The sequence below is a fragment of the Nicotiana tabacum genome, chromosome 7 (assembly GCF_000715075.1).
Source record: "Nicotiana tabacum cultivar K326 chromosome 7, ASM71507v2, whole genome shotgun sequence".
In the NCBI taxonomy this organism is placed as follows: Eukaryota; Viridiplantae; Streptophyta; class Magnoliopsida; order Solanales; family Solanaceae; genus Nicotiana; species Nicotiana tabacum.
The window spans coordinates 161,525,386-161,545,110 of NC_134086.1; the positions used below are offsets into that span (position 1 = coordinate 161,525,386).

At 36.5% G+C, this 19,725-nt stretch overlaps 1 protein-coding gene across 1 annotated transcript; it reads right to left on the reverse strand.

The window, feature by feature from the left end:
• Positions 1-202: 202 nt before the first annotated feature.
• Positions 203-6,908, reverse strand: LOC107791443 (uncharacterized). Its single transcript, XM_016613521.2, has 2 exons — positions 6,311-6,908; positions 203-1,851 (listed from the first exon to the last, which is right to left on the reverse strand). The coding sequence occupies exons 1-2, from the start codon at positions 6,728-6,730 to the stop codon at positions 433-435; spliced, it is 1,839 nt and encodes a 612-aa protein (XP_016469007.2). The 5' UTR covers positions 6,731-6,908; the 3' UTR covers positions 203-432.
• Between the last annotated feature and the right edge of the window lie 12,817 nt (positions 6,909-19,725).

Genomic DNA, 19,725 nt, shown 5'->3' on the forward strand with positions numbered 1-19,725 from the left:
TTCCCAATACATTACCTTCTCAATCTGAAAGTTGTGTTATATGGTAAGGGATGAACTGGGAGAAAGTGCAAGTGACTTCTAAAGAATGCAATCCTGATGACATGAAACTATAAATCAACACCCCAGAATCAACAGCAAAACAAGAAATGCAAGACTTCACGCCCTAGTTACGAATCCAACGGCATCATACGAAACGTAATGATTGGCTGAAAAGGTTCAGAATGTTTTTAGATTATCATTTATAGCAAGAGTCAGGAAAAGGAATGAACAACACTGGCTTCAACTATATTATTCTAGGATACTCCTGCCTCACAAGAAGCAGTATTTCTTATCTGTTTCAAAATGTTGTCCACTTTCTCCAAAAGAGAAACTTAAACTACATCTATTAAGCTCTCTTGCATTCTTGCCCACCTTCACTAGTTTATTGAAGAATTAGTGACTCTGGTCAACCAATTTCACATCTACACAAGAATGGGCAGCGCAATCTGATGATGCTACTTCACTATTTGAAACTGAAACAGATGTAACCACTGCTCCTGGTGTAGAAGGCACAGTCTCGCTAGCAGCATTCCTTAATGGTTCTTCAACCGACATAACTTTTGTCTCAAATTGTAAGTTCACATTTTCATGTTTGATATCAGTGTTCTTTTCTGGTTTAGACCCAGTGTTCTGTAAAACAGAAAGGTCACAATTTCTTCCATCCACCGTAGCAGCATTCTCTCTCGTTTTTTCTGATACTGAACCTTGTAATATGGAACCTTGGTGGTCTTGAGCCTCCAAATCTGAAGATGGAGGCAATGCCGAATTGGCCACTATTCCAATACCTAATACTTGATCTTGAGGTATAGCAGAAAGGGCTTGTTGAGTCAACATTCCCAGTATTTCATGAAGGTTGGGCTGATGACCTTGAGGAGCCATGGAAGTTGATGCACCAGTATTAGGTTGGCATAGTGCCTGAAGTGCTGGGTAAAGAGCCTGCAAAGCAGGATATAGTGCTTGGAGAGCAGCTTCGCCAACCATTGCTTGTTGGCCTTGGAAGTCCTTCACATTTGAAAGGTGTTTCTTTCCTGCCAGATGGCTTTGGAAAACAACTACTGATTCACACGTCACATTACAGAGTTCACATATTAAAGGAACCATTTTTTTGGGCTTAGGAGGCACAGCAGGTTTTCTTGAGCCATTGTGCAATTTCATCAATTTACCGCCTCGCCCGCCTCTTAGCATGCGCTTGAGTCCACGCCCTTGACCTTGAACACGATCCATCCCCAAATCTCTTGCTAATTCTTCCACCGGAGCTGCCTCTTCAACCTTTTGCTTCCCTGTTATACTACCATCTTCTAAAACAGCATGAGACGGAAAATTCTCTTGGGGCTGCGACTGTCTGTTTCCAGTTACTACCTCAAAAGGCAAATGACCCTGTGGCAGCTGCCCAGCCCCCCCAACTTCAGGCTGGTAATAAACATTTGGCTTAAAGTTGAAATTTGCTGTCTGGTGACCTTGCCCTCCATCCATCGATTTGTTCCGTTTCTTTAGCTCTTCATTGGCTTTTAGATTCTTTTTATGTTTCTTTCCATTCTTATGTTGTTCAAGAACTTCAGGCGTGTTGCATTCTACCCTACAGAGTTCGCAAACAGCCATACGTGGAGGTGGCTGAACAGAACCTGAATTACCTGAGGCAGATGATGAAGGTTTAACTTGGGATGGGCCTCCTTGGATCTGTGATGCTCCTTGAAAAGAATTTGGTTGGTCATAGCTAGGTTGTAGCTTCCCACCACCAAGATGGGCATGGGCACCTCCTCTATATGATCTGCCACCCCTTTTACCTCTACCTCTATATGGAGATTGTACATTCTGCAGAATACAAATAATGTTCAAAGATTTGGTATCTTCACATCAATGGATCAGATGGAGAGCTCAATGCCGATTGTAAGTTAAAACAGTCATTATACACCAAAAGAACCAGTTTCATCATCTCAAATAAGAAAACACCAAAATTAGACGAAAGCAAATTGAAAAGCATGATATTATATGAGCAGCAGAAGACATGAAGCAACCAAGAAGAGCTGTTTGAAGGAATGGTAGAGTAATTGACAAAATAAATAAATGGAATCAGTATCTCAGAAGGCAGGCCCTGCCATGATGTAAAACCAATTAATACAAGTGGATTCCTGGAACAGAAAAAAAAAAGTCTATAATAATGGAAAGTATAAATTCATTGGCATCATAAACAAAGTTTTGACTGACCCGATCATGAGACCGACCACAGAGATACCATTTCTAGATGTTACACGCTTGACATAGTGTTGTGTATAAGCAAAGAGAGCCTTGATAATATATGAGCTTGTGCATGCATCTTCTTTTTCCCAGCCCCCCAGAAGAAAAATGAACAAAAATGAAATACTGATCCAGAGATAATGATGGACTAACTAGCAGTTAAGGAATTTAACATAGCCACAAGTGTTTCTAATCGCTAATGAGAAAGTTAAAAGGCCAAGGGAAGCAGAAAACAGAAACCAGATCCCAAATGCTAGCCATCTCCAGCAATTGCAAGATAATTTCACCATGGTAAAGGATGGAGAGCAACATTCTCTTCCATTTTCTTATTCCTCTATTATATAATATGCATATCATATTCCAGCAGCCATCACTAGCATCCATTGAAAACTTAAGGCTACACCGTCAAGCAACTCTTTATCAGAATAATCTTTTAAATTTCACCCCAAACCGTCTGCTCTTTGAACGCAATGTGGAAGTACAATATCTGACTCCATATTGCAAATGATAAAAGACCCAAAAAGAATACGTTTATGAACATATCAAATGGCAATCTCTTAAGAGCTTAAAAATAGTTAACATATTTCCCCCGCCATACTAATTAACACATCTGCTAATAAATTGACAAAACCAGCAAGGGTGTCGACCAAAAGCTAAACTATGGAGAAACACTTTAGAGAGTAAGGATTTTTGGATAAGTAGAAATAAGACTGAATATATACACCGGAAGTTTAGTCAGTATGAGAAGAGCAAAGTTGAAGTGAGATTAGACCGGACTGCGGTGCCAAAATACAAACAACTTAGATATCTAAGCTCGTTGTTTAAAGAAAATGGAATGATAGATAAAGATGCTACTCATAGAATTGAACCGGATAGTTGAAAAGGTAAACACCTTCATTAACCATGGTTACCCACCTATTACCGATTTATCTTAAGGTCAACGTAGGACATGACCAGCTCATCTCAAGAGACCTTTCTCTTATTTTTATCCTAATGTGTGATACTTGCACCTTCTGCCGAATATGGACATTTTTAATCTTACTAATCTTGTATGACCACACATCAATCTTAGCACCCACATCTCTGCAACACTCTATGTTAGACTTTGGTAACCAACATTCACTCCCATATAACATTGTTAGTCTTACAATTATTCTATGGAACTTACCTTTCACTTTGGGACAAAAACTTGGGAGCAGTTGAAAGAAAATTTGAGCACTCGACAATCAATTTTGGAAGGAGAAAGTGATATGTTAAATTAGATGGTCACATTTGACTAGTGGAAACTTATTATATTGGAGGGAATTGTGGCCTATTAACTGTTAAAATAGATGAAAATTGTCTATGAAATGCTGCATCAACTTTTCAAAAACATAGATACAGTTAAGGTACATTAGTTTGATATAAAAAAATTTTAAATAGTAAGTAAGGATCTTATTTTTAATACAAACAGCCAAAAAAAGGTGGTGCTTGTCAATTACATAGTTTGATCCTCCTATAAAAAAACAAAAAGAAGGGACCTCATCTGTAAAAAAAATCTCCGTTTTCTATAGCGAGTTAATGAGCTTTAAGTTATTGTCTTCATCCTTCACATCTTGTATGTTGCACCGAAAAGCCAAAAGTACTTTATCAACTGTTCAGGGTTATTAAAACTTCTCATTGTCATGGATTTAAAGGTGGCAATGAAAATTATGAGAGTGCTTGATATTAGGTATGATAAATTTTATTATGGTTTAAAAGTTTTAAGATCCAGGGGCTAACCTAATGAAATCTCCTCTTATTCATTCAGGAGGGACCTAACTAGAGGTGAAAATCACCCAAAAACACACAAAGCACCCAACAAAATTATGAGTTGGGAAGGAGGAAATATAAAAGGAATAAAAAAAGGTGTGTACTTCTCTCGAATTAGAGAGATCTTGTACCATATCAAACACCAGCAAAATCTTCAGGGGATCCCAACTCTTGTGACTAAGCATTTCTGCAAAGGAGAAGAGCAACTTTAAGTAGAAAGATAGTTATCCATGTTAAATTGAGCCATCATAACAGGCTGTTCGAGCTTGGTTTGATTGACACTGTAACAATCCGTAAGCTGGTTTGAGCTCGAATGCAACCTTGAGCAAATTCCATGATATGTAGTTGAAGCTCAAGGTCACCTTTTTTTATAAAGAAGGTGTGTGTGACCAGGCTGTTTGCTCAGCTAATTATATCCTTTAAAGATGCTGGTTTATACCTTCTTTGACAGGAAACTGTTGTTTCTCAATCAAGAGATGATCTTACCCATTTCCTAAACAAAGCAGGTATAAGCCAGGTGAAGTACAATAGAGATCTTGTATAATTAGCTGAGCACAATGTCATAGCAGACCTGCTCACATTCCACTTCTTCTGGCAGGAAGCTTAGCCTTGTTATCAATTTCAAATGTACCAAGCTCAAGCAGTTCAGTTAAATAATCAGAGTGTTTTCATTTGTAACCAAATAGCTAGTGCTATGAAGGTCTAAGCAAAACTTGCGGGCAAAAATGCTTAGATAATCATAGTATAGCTTGTGTTTTACATAAAAAGTAATAACAAAACGAAGTTTACTATGTTACAGAGGAAAATTCACATATAGATTTACTGTCCTTCGGTCCCTGTCTTTTTGATAAAAATAAAAGAGCTACAATTTCAACAAGTAAAACTACTCCGATCATCCCAAATTAATCAATCAAGCTGACTATTCATATAACTGAAAGAGAACAGGCCTAACGAGCTATTATCAGAGTTTGATTGAGATATAAGCGAACAATAATTAGACAATGTGGAAATTGCAAAAATCGTCATATCAAATTTAAGACAATGTTAAGGTGCTCCCTCCATACTAATTCATGCAAAACAATTTTATTTTCTCATGGAGTTTAAGGTATTAGTTGACTTTATTGACTCAACTGCATGATGAGATAAAGGCAACAACCTCTTATAAATCACTTACACCCTTTAGTCCTTCAATCAATTACACTTCGATGGATTCTTAGTCACGAAATGAATTTTCAAATGCATAGACATTAGACAATGACGGCCACAAGAGTACTTGTACCAGACATAGTACTGGAAATCTTCTATGGGTTTGACATTAATGGCGAGAAAAAAACTCGAAAGACAACCAATCATACCAACTGAAAAGGATTCCATTTAATGATGCCGCCAATGGTTTTATCGATATAGTCCACAGTTAGTCATTTGAAAATTTGGCAAGAAAAAAATTATTGATCAGTAACATCACTCAACTATCTCCAAGGTGTTTAGCCTTATCTTGTTCAAACAATTCCTAATTTTTTGAATAACATTTTCTATAACGTAAAATTCTAAATGGGGCACAAGAGAATTGCCTTATGCCGACTTTGAAATGACTCAAATGAAACGAAAACTGTTACATAACTAGCAGTGATATAACCTCCTAATTTGAAATATGAACATTCGGAACCAATCCAAAAAGTATTGTGCTTGAGCTCCAGCAAAATGTAGTTATTTTAAAACGAAAATTCGTGCTCTGAAAATGATAATACAAACAATTAACTCCAGAGTCTCTTTGCATATAGGAAACAACAAAAGGAACAATATTCACAATTAACAGCCTTTTACCCTAGCATGATTAATTGGTATTTGATCTAACAATGTCAATGTCTAGTAAAAGCAGCAAAATTATAAGCAACCCCGCAATAACATTATCATTTTTGGCATCATTTGAATCTTGTAAAGTTGATAAAATGCTAGATTTTTTAAGTACCACTGGACTAGCAACATGACTCATATATAATTGTAACCAGCTTTTGTACATATCAAGCACAATCTTATACTTTGTTTTTCTGGCTACAACAACAACAACCCAGTGGAATCCAACAAGTGGGGTCTGAGGAGGGTAGTGTGTAAGCAGGCGTTACCCCTACTCTTGGCTATTTTTTTTGCTATACTTAAAATAGCAAGTTTACCAATCAAAATAAGAAAAAGCTAAAATCAAATATACTCAGATTGCATTCAAAGAAAACTAAAAGGAAATTCATACCGCAGGTGTGTGGGACACAATGGGCATTGACACAGTAGCAACCTCGCCGTAGTTAATTCCTTGTTGCTGTTGTTGAGGATAATACGAATACTGCGGTTGGGGTTGCTGCTGCTGCTGCTGCTGCTGCTGCTGTATGGAGGCATAAGGATCCGAAGAAGATGGTGGTGGAATTGGAACCCCAGGTGGGTGAATTGAAGTGGGTTCGGATTCGGGTTCAGGCTGTTGTTGTTGATAAGCAGCATTTGAATAATAGTCTTGTTGAGGATAATATGAGTATTGGTATTGTTGTTGATTGTAATCTTGATTGTATTGATATGATGGATAGTAAGGAGCTTGTGTTGTTGATTGATCATATGCTTGTTGGAATTGAGAAGGATCTGCAGATTGAGATGCCCCTTGATGTTGATTGATCATATGCATATGCTTGGATTTGAGAAGGATCAGTAGATTGAGAAACCGCTGGCTCTTGGTACTGGTATTGAGCGGAGTAATCCATGGCTGCGTTTCTTCAATTTCCGTTTCACTTCTTGCTTGTGCATTATATACAGGGTTTTCGAAGGGTAATTGGATGCTGTTTCCTCTAATTTTGGTATTTCTTTTCTTTTTCGATTTTTTTTGCCATATTTTTACTTCAAGAAATAGAAGAATTATAGTTAAATCAACCTATTTTCTTATGAATATCTACTTTAATAGGATACTAGTATTAGTACCCGCGCAGATATGCGGACACTAATTATATCAAATATTTAAGTTATTTGGATTGTACGTAAATAATCTTAAAATTTATACTTTCTCAGTAAATATAGATAATTATTGGATATTAACTACATGAAAAAATTTAACTATTTTTTCTTTTTTATATCATTTTTGCCGGTGTCATTGGATCCTAAAAATAGTTAGGAAGCAAAATAGTAACACATATTTATGGCAAAACAATCAAATGTTGAGACAATGAATGACTCTTTGGATAAGACTTAACTCTTTTACTACTATTTGAACTCTTATTTGGTATATTGATATCTCTTAAAAAATATTTCTTTCTTAAAATTTCAGTTTCTAAAGCATTATTTTTCAATAATAATTATTTTTATAATAATGTAATTGAAAATATGATTCTTAATTCAAAACTCATTTTAATTGGTTATCTAAAAATATAAAAAAATCTTTAGCTAGTGAATTTTTTTATTCCATTTTGATATTTGACATTAACCATTTTAAATATCTGAGTTTTTTGAATTATATGTAAATAACCTTAACATTTAAACCTTCTAAATAATTATAGATAATCGTCATATGTTAATTGAGAAATACTACATGAAAAAAGACTAATATTTTCTCAATTCTCGTAGTGATAATTTTATTTTTGCACTATTCTCATAGGTGTCATTGGAACCTAAAATAGCCACAAAGTGAAATAATAGCTCATATTTATGGCAAAGCACAAAAGTTAACACGATATAAACGATTCTTTCATTACGACGTGACTCGTATACTATGACTTGAACTCTTATTTAGTATGATTTTATCTTTCAAAAAATATTTCTATTTTGAAATTTCAAGATCTAAAACTTTATATATATTATAACAATAATTATCTTTATAATGATGCAAGTGAAGATATTATCCTTAATTTAAAATTCACTTTAATCGGTTATCTAAAAATTTAAATGATTCTTTGGCCGAATTTATTTCAGTATGACTCCACTTTAAGTTTATCGATATCTCTAGCCCCGGAATTTGAATTTTTAATACCCTATATATACAAAAAATTTGTTCTTTGAATCATTAAATGTTAAATTAGTTGATTATTATTATAAAACGTTGCATATATTGTTTTAAAATTGTCAAGTAGTTTATTTTTCGACACCATACTTGGCTTAACCTCGATGCAAACTACTCAAATTGCATTCCAATTCAAATTCGAATATCATATCAGTTTGTTAGTAATAGTGATTCTTAAAAAATGACACATAATGTAAATTAAAAAAATATTCTAAGATATCCTTATCTTATAATCTATGTATTTTAGTTTTAAAAAAAAAAATTGAAATCGATGAGATTAACTTTCAAATTTTTTATACTCAACAAAGATGAAACATAAGAAGAAATTTATTGTCATCTTTTATTTCTGGTTTTTAGATCTTTCTAACATTTTTTTTCAATATTTATTTTCTTTTATCTTATTTTTATGTCGTTATTTCTTTTGTTACAAAAATTAATTTATTTCACTATAAAATGATGAGTTTTAATAAAAATTGCCTGCATATAAACTTTAATTATATTTTTAGTCTTTTCTTGAAATTATTTCATATTTTTCTTTTGGTTTTATCTAATCAGCCTAAATAGGTGCTCACTCAACCACTTAAATTAAAAAATTGAATGATGTGTAATTTATATATAATCCATATATAATATGTGTATAATCATGTGTTGTCGATATATCATCTATTTATATTACCTATAAAAATTAAACAATAAATATGGCCGGATATTATGTAAATATTCCATAAGATTCCGGTTTTTTGAGTTTATCCATGATATAACTTCTATTATAATAATTTTAAAACTCTCTACTAATGTTCAAAAATATCTTATCTTTTTATTATCTTTGAATTAAAAAAAGTAAAAAGTTTTTTCGAAATAATTTATTTATATTTAAAAAATATATATTTCTCATCATACCAATTTTTTTTTTATATATACTTTTTGTTACATTTAAAAGTCGCTATAGAAACTATCAATTAAAAACCTATTTCTCTCTTGTCGCGTTTGAAAAAAAAAATCTTTCACATAATCTAATGATTCAAAACTAATATTCTTCAATGAAAAAAATATTATACCCTTCCAATATTGACTTGACTATAGCTAAATGAAGGGGTTTCAGCTTATACCCTTCAATTCCTTGAATGTGCTAAATTGAAATTAATGATAGCAATTGTATAGCCAAAGTTTTGTTATTTGTTTGATGTCCATTTATATAAATTTACTCTTCAAACAAATATTCTTCAAGAAGAAAAAAGATTTTTTTTTTAATACTGACTGATTTTGTGATGTTTCTTTCTCCAACATGTATGTTTACTTTATTATATATGTAAGTAAACTTTTATTTGGTTTTGTAACTCTTTTTTGTTATTTAGATAAACATAGACGTGTACCCTATATATTACATTTATTTTAAAAGAATTTCATTTTATTCAAATCTAGCTACAGTCAAAGAACTATACTTATAGGATTTTAAGAGAAAGAGTTTTATAGTTATATGGAGTAGTTTTTTTTTCTTTCTATAGACGAAGTAATATTTAATAATTAGAAAAAATAACAAAAGTTCCTAACATGATTAAAAAAAGATAAATTTTATTTTTAATTTAAATTTGAATTTTAGAACTTTATCTATAAATTTAAAATTTTTTTTTAGATCTACATATGAACTTTAATTATATTTTTAGTCTTTGGTTGAAATTATTTCATATTTTTCTTTTGGATTTATCTAATCAACGTAAATAGGTGCTCACCCGACCACTTAAATTAAAAAATTGAATGATGTGTAATTTATATATAATCTATATATAATATGTGTATAATTGTGTGTTATCGGCATATCATCTATTTATATTAGCTATAAAAAGTAAACAATAAATATGGCAGATATTATGTAAATATTCCATAAGATTTCGATTTTTTGAGTTTATCCATGATATAACTTCTATTATAATAATTTTAAAACTCTCTACTAATGTTCAAAAATATCTTATCTTTTTATTATCTTTGAATTAAAAAAAGTAAAGAGTTTTTTCGAAATAATTTATTTATATTTAAGAAAATATTTCACGTCATACCAATTTTTTCTTTATATATACTCTTTGTTACACTTAAAAATCGCTATAGAAACTATCAATTAGAAACCTATTTCTCTCTTGTTGAGTTTGAAAAAAAAAATCTTTCACATAATCTAATGATTCAAAACTAATATTCTTCAATGAAAAAAATATTATACCCTTGCAATATAGGCTTGATTATAACTAAATGAAGGGGTTTAAGCTTATACCCTTCAATTCCTTGAATGTGCTAAATTGAAATTAAATGATAGCAATTGTATACCAAAGTTTTGTTATTTGTTTGATGTCCATTTATACAAATTGACTCTTCAAACAAATATTCTTCAAGAAAAAAAAGAAACAACTTTTTTTTAATACTGACTGATTTTGTGATGTGTCTTTCTCCAGCATGTATGTTTACTTTATTATATATGTAAGTAAACTTTTATTTGGTTTTGTAAACTCTTTTTTGTTATTTAGATAAACATAGGCGTGTACCCTATATATTACATTTATTTTAAAAGAATTTCGTTGTATTCAAATCTAGCTACAGTCAAAGAAATATACTTATAGGATTTTAAGTGTGAAAGAGTTTATAGTTATATAGAGTAGTTTTTTTTTGCTAGAGGTGAAGTAGTATTTAAATAATTAGAAAAAATAACAAAAATTCGTAACATAATTGCATATTATCATTAACCGAATTACTTATGATAACATGATAAAAAAAGATAAATTTTATTTTTAATTTAAATTCGAATTTTAGAACTTTAGCTATAAATTCAAATTTATCTTTTAATTTAAATTCCGTGCGTATATATATATTATATTTGTATTTAACTAAAATAGTCAAATATAGAATAAAGTTACCATATACTATTGATATTTATTAGCTTGCCACTTGGCTTAACCATAATGTCAATTATATATGGTAACTTTCTTGCTTTAATATATATATATATATATAGATTTAATTTAAATTTAAATTTTAGAACTTTATGAATATAAGGCTTCGAATATAATTCAATTCTTTTCCTTACAAGAACCTGATCAATCACCCAATCTAAATGAATGAAAGAAATGTATAGAAGAACCATTGAAACATTTGATTCAAAAGATAAAGTATACTTGCCTTTCTAGCTTGTAGACCTGCGGAACTAATTAATCCTTGTTCATTAATTTGGAACCGGTTGATCCAAGACAATTTTCGTCTGAACTAATTGAGAAATCTCAAGATATTAATCTACTTAAACTGAAACAACAAATTTTAAAATCTCATATATAAAATAGAGGCGAATTAAAATTACAAAATTAGTGTTCGTAAAATCTCGTAAAAGTTCATTATCGATTTTAATTTCAATTTAAAGTGAAGTTTACTTGATGGATAGTGATATCAATCAATCTATCTATCTATATAAATATATAAAGCTGGGAATTGACCAACTGATGTGGTATCCCTATATGACCAACTTTCATATTTATCTTTTCTAGATTTTTGAGATTTTTTTCGTAATTTTAATACAAAAAAATTATTTACTACCTAGAACTAATGACGACACTAATGAGGCTAATGGATGAGGAGATTTCAGTTATGGAATATACAAAAAAGTGTAATTACTACTTTCTTTCGGTTATGGAATACAAAAAGAGAGAAACTAATTAATTAACTTGCAACTGAAGTGCACATTGGTCATATGGGCTACCATGTGGCAATTCATAATATGAGATGTAATAGTGACGGGCTACATCATCCCATCAGTTGCCTTGCCCGTTCTTTTTTATTTATTTATTTATTTGCAGATAGAAATGTAAAATCTATAAAATAATCATCACATGACATCACCTACACTCACAAATCTTTATCTTTACCTCCTTTTTTAGAATCCTATACCTTTTTTATACCTTTTTATTTTTTAATAGGTACTCTTGAAAAAAAAAACTCTTTCAATTAATTTTGAGTAGTTATTTCTGAAACTTTTACTATTCATTTTGAGGAGTTATTTCCCTTTTAACTTCTCATTAATTACGCTCTGAAATGTAACCTCCATCCCCTCTAAAACGTTGTCTTGAAAAGTGTAAATCTAAAATCTAAACCAACAAACAAATGTTAGTATTTTTCTCCTTTTTTGCTCTCTCTTCAATTTTGCATGGGATACAGTTATCTTTAATCCTTCTTCGTTTGATGTGGCTTTGGATCAGTTAAGGCGAAATCATCATAATCAGTGTGACGACCCGACTAGTCATCTCATGAGTTACTACTTCATTTTTCCTATTTCTGCTTCTTTATACTTCGTTATCCGTATTTTGTGGTATCGGGTTGGTCGGATCGAGCCCGGAATGATTTTGGTAAGGTTTGAGACACTCAGTCTCTTTTAAGGAAGTTTAAGTTGGAAAAGTCAACCGCATGTTGACTTATGTGTTAGAGAGCTCGGATGTGAGTTCTGATAGTTCGGTTAGCTTCGGGAGGTGATTTATGACTTAGAAGTGTGATCGGAATAGGTTTTGGAGGTTTGGAGTAGATTTAGCCTTGAATTGGCAGAGTTGATATTTTAGCGATTTCCGGTTGGTAGCGAGATTTTGATATAGGAGTCGGAATGGAATTCCGAGAGTTGCAGTAGTTCCGTTGTATCATTTAGGATGTGTGTGCAAAATTTCAGGTTATTCGGACGTGGTTTGGTTGGGTTTTTGATCAAAAGCGTAATTCGGAAGATTTTAGAAAGTTTGGCTTGAATCTGATGTGTTTTGGGTGATTTGATGTTGTTTGAGGTGTTTTGGTGATTGTAACAAGTTTGAATAAGGTTTTAGGATATGTTGGTGCCTTTGATTGAGGCACCGGGGGACTCGGGTAAGTTTCGGGTGGTCAATCGGATCATTTTGAAGTTGGAAAAATTGCAGAAGTTGCAGGTTCAGCTGTTGCAGGCTTTTATTCTTCGCGTTCGCGAGTGGACCCTCGCGTTCGCAAAGAGTCAGTGGAGGTCAGTGGAAGTTTAGCCTTCGCATTCGCGAGGGAGGCTCCGCGTTCGCGAAGGGGCTGGATGCTCGTGCATCGTGTTCGCGAGATGTAAGTCGCGTTCGCGTAGGGTCGTTTTGGTCAGCCGGTCTGAGGTCGTGTTTGTTCTTCGCGTTCGCGAGAGAGGGTGTGCATTCGCGAAGTGTAAGGTTCAGGAACTATCCCGTTCGCGATGGTCATGTCGCATTCGCATATAGGAAAAATTGGTTAAAGTAAGATTGTGCTTCGCGAACGCGAGGGTTTGACCACGCTCGCGAAGAAGGAAATAAGGCCTGGGTTGAATGTTTTAAACCGTATTGTCTGCGAGGATTGGATTTTTATCCTCCATAGTTAGTCATTTTGGAGATTTTTGAAGGAGATTGAAGAGGGATTCAAGGGGAATCGTTGGGAGGTAAGATTCTTGGACTTAAACTCGATTATTATGTGAATTCCACCTAGAAAATCATAGAAATTAAGCTAAAAATTGAGCTAGGGCTTGAAAATTTGGACTTTTGATTGGGAATTTGGAGGACTATTTAGGGTCGTGACAAGTTGGTATCAGAGCCTAGATTACAAAGGTCACACGAGTCATGACCAGGTTTAGTAGAGTCTGGCGGATCAGTTTGAAAACGTCTGTATTTATCCTCGAGAGGCTGCAGAACCTTTAGGAAAGCTTCATATTCTTTGAATTCTTGTCGTGCGAATTTGTTGATCCGATTACTAAACTTCTATCATTCTATTCTCTCACAGATGGTGAGGACACGCACTACCGGTCAGGATGGACGATCACCAGTACCACTAGTTGTGGCCACCATAAGCCGAGGACGCGGCCGTGGTCGTGGTAGGGGCAAAGCAGCTAAGGCAACACCTGCAGATCCACCAGCTGCCCCAGTTCAGGACCAGGTCCCAGCTATGGACGCTCTAGCAGCACCAGCTCAGGCACCAGCTGTGCCCATCGTGATTCCGGGTCTTCAAGAGGCCTTGGCTCAGATCTTATCGGTTTGCACTGGCCTAGCTCACACGGTTTCAGCCACTACAGCCACAGCTACTTCGCAGGCCGGGGGAGGCAATCAGACTCCCGCCGCTTGCACACCTGAGTAGGTCGTGTAGGGGCTTCAGACGCCGGGGGCACATCCAGCCCAGCCGGTTGCAGCTGCTCAGGATTATGTAGTTCCTATCATGCCGAAGGACGAGCAGCGTAGGTTGGAGAGGTTTGGTAGACTTCAGCCTCCGTTATTCAGTGGTGCAGAGGGAGAGGATACCCAGGGCTTTTTGGACAAGTATTAGAGGATGCTTCGTATAGCGGGTATTCTGGAGACCAGCGGGGTAGCTTTTACCACCTATCAGTTTTCAGGAGCTGCTTTCACATGGTGGGAGGATTTTGAGAGGCATAGGCCTATTGGTGCAGCACCCCTTTCCTGGCAGCAGTTCTCCATTCTCTTCCTGTAGAAGTATGTGCCGCAGTCCCGTAGAGAGGAGTTGCGTAAGCAGTTTGAGTGGTTGCGACAGGGGGAGATGACCATGTCGCAGTATAAGTTGAGGTTCTCTGAGTTGGCTCGTCATGCCATCTGGTTGGTTCCGACAGATCGAGAGAGGATCAGGAGATTTGTTAATGGTCTTACTTATCAGCTCCTTATTCTTATGACCAGGGAGAGGGTATCTGGTGCTATGTTCGAGGAGGTTGTTGATATCGCCCGTGAGATTGAGTCTGTTCGCCGTCAGGAGCGAGAGGAAAGGGAGGCCAAGAGGCCTCGAGGATATGGCAACTATAGTGGTACTCCTTTGAAGGGTCAGTTTCAGCACAGCAGAGGCCGTTCATTCAAGTCTGCTCAGCCAGCTCGCCCAGGTTATCGTGGGGAATCTTCGGGTCATGGTTATCACGAATCTCAGCAGGGCCAGTCATCACTCAACGCCTTTCTAGCTTAGAGTTCGACCCTGCTCTATCAACTCAGGGCTCTTCTATGCCGAGTTTATCTGCTAGTCACTCTGGTGCGAAGGGTTCCCTTCAGTCCCCTTCTCCAGCACCTGGGTGTTGTTATGAGTGTGGCGAGATGGGCCACATGTGGAGGCAGTGTCCTCGTTGTGTTGCTAGTTCGTCCTAGCAGGGGGTCAGCCATCGGCTTCAGCGCTAGTTTCTTCACCATCACCCGCTCAGCCAGCTAGGGGTGGAGTTCAGTCAGCCAGGGGTCGCCCCAGAGGGGGAGGTCGATCAGGGGGCGGTCAGGCCTGTTTCTATGCACTTCCAGGCAGACCCGATGCTATTGCTTCAGACGCTGTTATTACATGTATTGTTTCAGTCTGCCACAGAGATGCCTCTATATTATTTGATCCCGGTTACACCTTTTCTTATGTTTCATCATACTTTTCTCGTTATTTGGGTACGCCCCATGAGTTTCTTGCTTCACATGTTCATGTATCTACCCCGGTGGGCGATACTGTTGTTGTAGACCGTGTGTACCAGTCGTGTGTGATGACTATTGAGGGTATAGAGACCCGTATGGATCTTTTATTATTATGTATGGTGGATTTTGATGTCATTTTGGGTATGGATTGGCTATCTCCGTGTCGTGTTATTCTGGACTGGCATGCTAAGACAATTACATTGGCTATACTGGGTGTGCCACGGATTGAGTGGCAAGGTGTGATTGATTATGTTCATAGTAGAGTTATCTTTTTCTTGAAGGCCCAGCGTATGGTTGGGAAGGGTTGTCTTTCATATCTAGCGTTTGTAAGGAATGTTGGAGCTGAGATTCCCAGTATTGATTCTGTTCCAGTTGTGAGGGATTTTCCCGATGTGTTTCCTGTAGACCTGTCGGGCATGCCACCGGACAAGGATATTGATTTTGGTATTGACCTGGTGCCGGGCACTCAGCCCATTTCTATTCCGCTGTATCGTATGGCACCAGCGTAGTTGAAGGAATTAAAGGAGCAGTTTCAGGAACTCCTAGATAAGGGGTTCATTCGGCCTAGTGTGTCACCTTGGGATGCGCCAGTTCTGTTTGTGAAGAAGAAGGATGGCACAATGAGAATGTGCATTGATTATATGCAATTGAACAAGGTAACAATTAGGAACAAGTATCCTTTGCCTTGCATTGATGATCTATTCGACCAACTTCAGGGAGCGAGGGTGTTCTCCAAGATTGATCTCCGATCGGGTTATCACCAGTTAAAGATCAGGGATTCGGATATTCTTAAGACGGCTTTCGGGACCCGATATGATAATTATGAGTTCTTAGTAATGTCTTTTGGGCTGACTAATGCCCCACCAACGTTCATGCATTTGATGAACAGCGTGTTCCGACCTTATCTCGATTCGTTTGTCATAGTCATTGATGACATTCTGGTGTACTCATGTAGTCAGGAGGAGCACGTGGAGCATTTGAGAGTTGTGTTGCAGAGATTGAAGGAGGAGAAGTTTTATGCAAAATTCTCCAAGTGTGAGTTTTGGCTCAGTTTAGTGGCTTTCTTAGGGCACGTGGTGTCCAGCGAGGGTATTTAGGTTGATTCGAAGAAGATAGATGCGGTTCAGATTTGGCCCAGACCGCTCTCAGCCACAGAGATTCGCAGCTTTCTTGGTTTGGCGGGTTATTATCGCCGGTTTGTTCAGGGATTATCATCTATCGCATCGCCTTTGACCAAGTTGACTTAGAAGGGTGCTTCGTTTGTATGGTCGGACGAGTATGAGGAGAGCTTTCAGAAGCTCAAGACAGCTTTGACCACAGCTCCCGTGTTGGTTTTGCCACCAGCTTCAGGTTCATATACCATGTATTGTGATGCTTCGAGAGTTGGGATTTGTTGTGTGCTGATATAGGAGGGTAGAGTTATTGTTTATGCTTCTCGTCAGTTGAATCCCTATGAGAAGAAATACCCCGTTCATGATTTGGAGTTGGCTGCCATAGTTCACGCGTTGAAGATTTGGAGGCATTATTTGTATGGCGTATCTTGTGAGGTGTTCACTGATCATCGCAGTCTTCAACATTTGTTCAAGCAGAAGGATCTCAATTTGAGGCAGCGGAGATGGTTGGAGTTGCTTAAGGATTATGATATCACTATATTGTACCATCTGGGAAGGGCCAATGTGGTAGCCGATGCCTTGAGCCGAAAGGCGGTGAGTATGGGTAGTTTGGCATATATTCCAGTTGGGGAGAAACCTCTCGTAGTTGATGTTCAGGTTTTGGCCAATCGGTTTGTGAGACTAGATGTTTTAAAGCCCAGTCGGGTATTGGCTTATGTGGTGTCTCGGTCTTCCTTATATGATTGCATCAGAGAGAGCCAGTATGATGATCCGCACTTGCTTGTCCTTAAGGACAAAGTTCAGCATGACGATACTAGAGATGTGACCATTGGAGATGATGGAGTGTTGAGGATGCAGGGCCGAATTTGTGTGCCCAATGTGGATGGGCTTTGTAAGCACGTAATTTTTGACCCGCGCAAATTTTAAAATTAGTTTTAGTATTTTTATATTTTTAAAATATTTACTTGACTTTATTTTAATATAATTTTAATCTTTTTTTTACTTTTAGTCCTAAGACATAAAAAAAACATAAATTAGTCCATTTATGTGCAAGATTTAATCTTAGCCATCTATTTCCTTCTAATCCGATGGTCATCACCCCTTCCCACTTTCATATAAAATACCCAATTATAGAAACCCTAACCCAAGTTTTCAACTCCTAGTCTTGAAAAAAGGACCAGCTGCAAGCCACCCTCCATCGTTGGATCTCTCGCCGGAAAACACAGCCCCCTATCCATCGAGCAGCCACCCCCTCACACGACAATTCACAACTTTGATCTCACAACACAAAATCGCCAACAAGCTCGCAGCCACCCCAAACGACCACCCCGTACACAGCCAAACGACCCCTGCTCCTTCATCTTCTTCTTCATCTTCAACCTGAAACTCGCCGGAAAATGACCCCTACCTCTCTCTCTCTCTCGTTTCTGTCTCACTTCCGTCGCCAGCATACACACTGGAAACGAGAGAGCAGCAGCTGCTCAGGAACGCACACACATGTAGAGCAGTAGGGGGACGAACAAAAGTGGAGGAGAGCCAGTCCATGAAACTCCATTGAAATCGTCTTTTGAGGCTCCATGAAAATTTACTAAAGAACAGCTCAAAAATACCAAAACAGATCTAACGTCCATCGTCAACCAAAGAGGTTCGAATGAGTTGAGGTTCGAATGAGTTGAGGTTCGTCGAGGACGCCGGCGCAGTTCACTTTTCCAGTCAGCGTAAGCAGTAGGATTCTCTCGACGTTTATCTGTTAACGTTATAAGTTTGTTCTCTGTGAGTTCCAATCCCTTTTCTTTTTTCTTAAATCCTTTAATTCTATTATGTGATTATTTGTTGGTATGTTTCTATTGATGCTCTCTTTGAAGTAATCAAAGTTCGTATATGATTCATTAATGGGAATGTGACATTTATCTTAATTAGTGTTTGGAATCTAATTTGCTTGTCATGATTGAATTGGACTATTTCATGAATCAATTAAGGGAGGAAGTTGAGTTAATTAGTCGAGTTGAATTAAAGGGGCCACAGAAGTGAAAGTTGAAAGATGACGGAATTGTGTTTAATGTGACTCGCTTTAATATTTCTATTTAGTTATTGTAAGCTCTTTCATTGAACGTTAGGAGCATGCTTTAGGCCGACCACACCTGGGTAGGCATTCTTTAGGATTTGTTCGTTCGAGGCGAAAGGTCGTCCCTTTAGTTAGTTAATTCATCAGGGGAATGCCCATAGAGTTTGTATATATATTTTTGTGTTCTTTTATCAGGGGTATGGCCCTAAGTGAATGTAATTGAAGGCTGTGACGGACATGGTAGAGTGAACATAGTATGGGCTATTATTATTTTCTTGTTTTGTTTAATCTAGGTGGGGACGACCTCGAGCCTCTTGTGTGTTTATTTTTCTTTTTTTTTTGTGTGTTTTTCGCCTCAATTCGAATATTTTAAAAGCCAACTTGATCATGTACGCAACTGTACTAGCTACGGGACTCGGGGAATGCCTAACACCTTCTTCCCGAGTCAAATGAATCCCCTTACCCTAATCTCTGGTGCAGACTTATGTTTTGGAGTCTAAAGTGTTTTAAAGGATTTTTTTTTTAAAAAAACGGTGACCTGGCACACCGAAATCAATGTCAGGTGGCGACTCTGAGTTATTTCCTTTTAAACACAATGTTTTGTCACTTTTTTTTAATTAAAACCCATTTTGAGCTTTACAAATTTCTTTTATTTTTAAGAGGGTTAGTGAGTTTGTTAAAAAGGGAGTGTGATATCTCTGACGACTCTGCTGGGGAACTCGCAGATTCGAGCTAGTACTTGATCTTGATGGTTTTTAGGATATTCAGTTGAGGTTTTTATGTGTTTTGTTTGCTTTTTATTTTGTTTATATCGTTTTTATTTGCTAGTTGCATATTTGTTTACAGTTTTCCTTTATGTGTTACTGCTTTATAAACTGTCATCATGTGCATAACCATGGGTTTTCTTTCTACAACAAGTCTCGGAGTACGCGTCACGTGCACGAACTCTTTGTTGAGTCACCCTTAATTTAGGAGGGGGGCCGTCGGACGTATGGAGTGGGTGGAAAGCTTGAGCAGCCACCATCGACCATACGC

Coding starts and splice junctions, on each gene's coding strand:
- LOC107791443 (XM_016613521.2), bottom strand. CDS start 6,730: ATGCATATGATCAATCAACATCAAGGGGCATCTCAATCTGCAGATCCT. Junction 1,852..6,310: donor TTGTGTCCCACACACCTGCG/GTATGAATTTCC, acceptor TGTATTCTGCAG/AATGTACAATCTCCATATAG.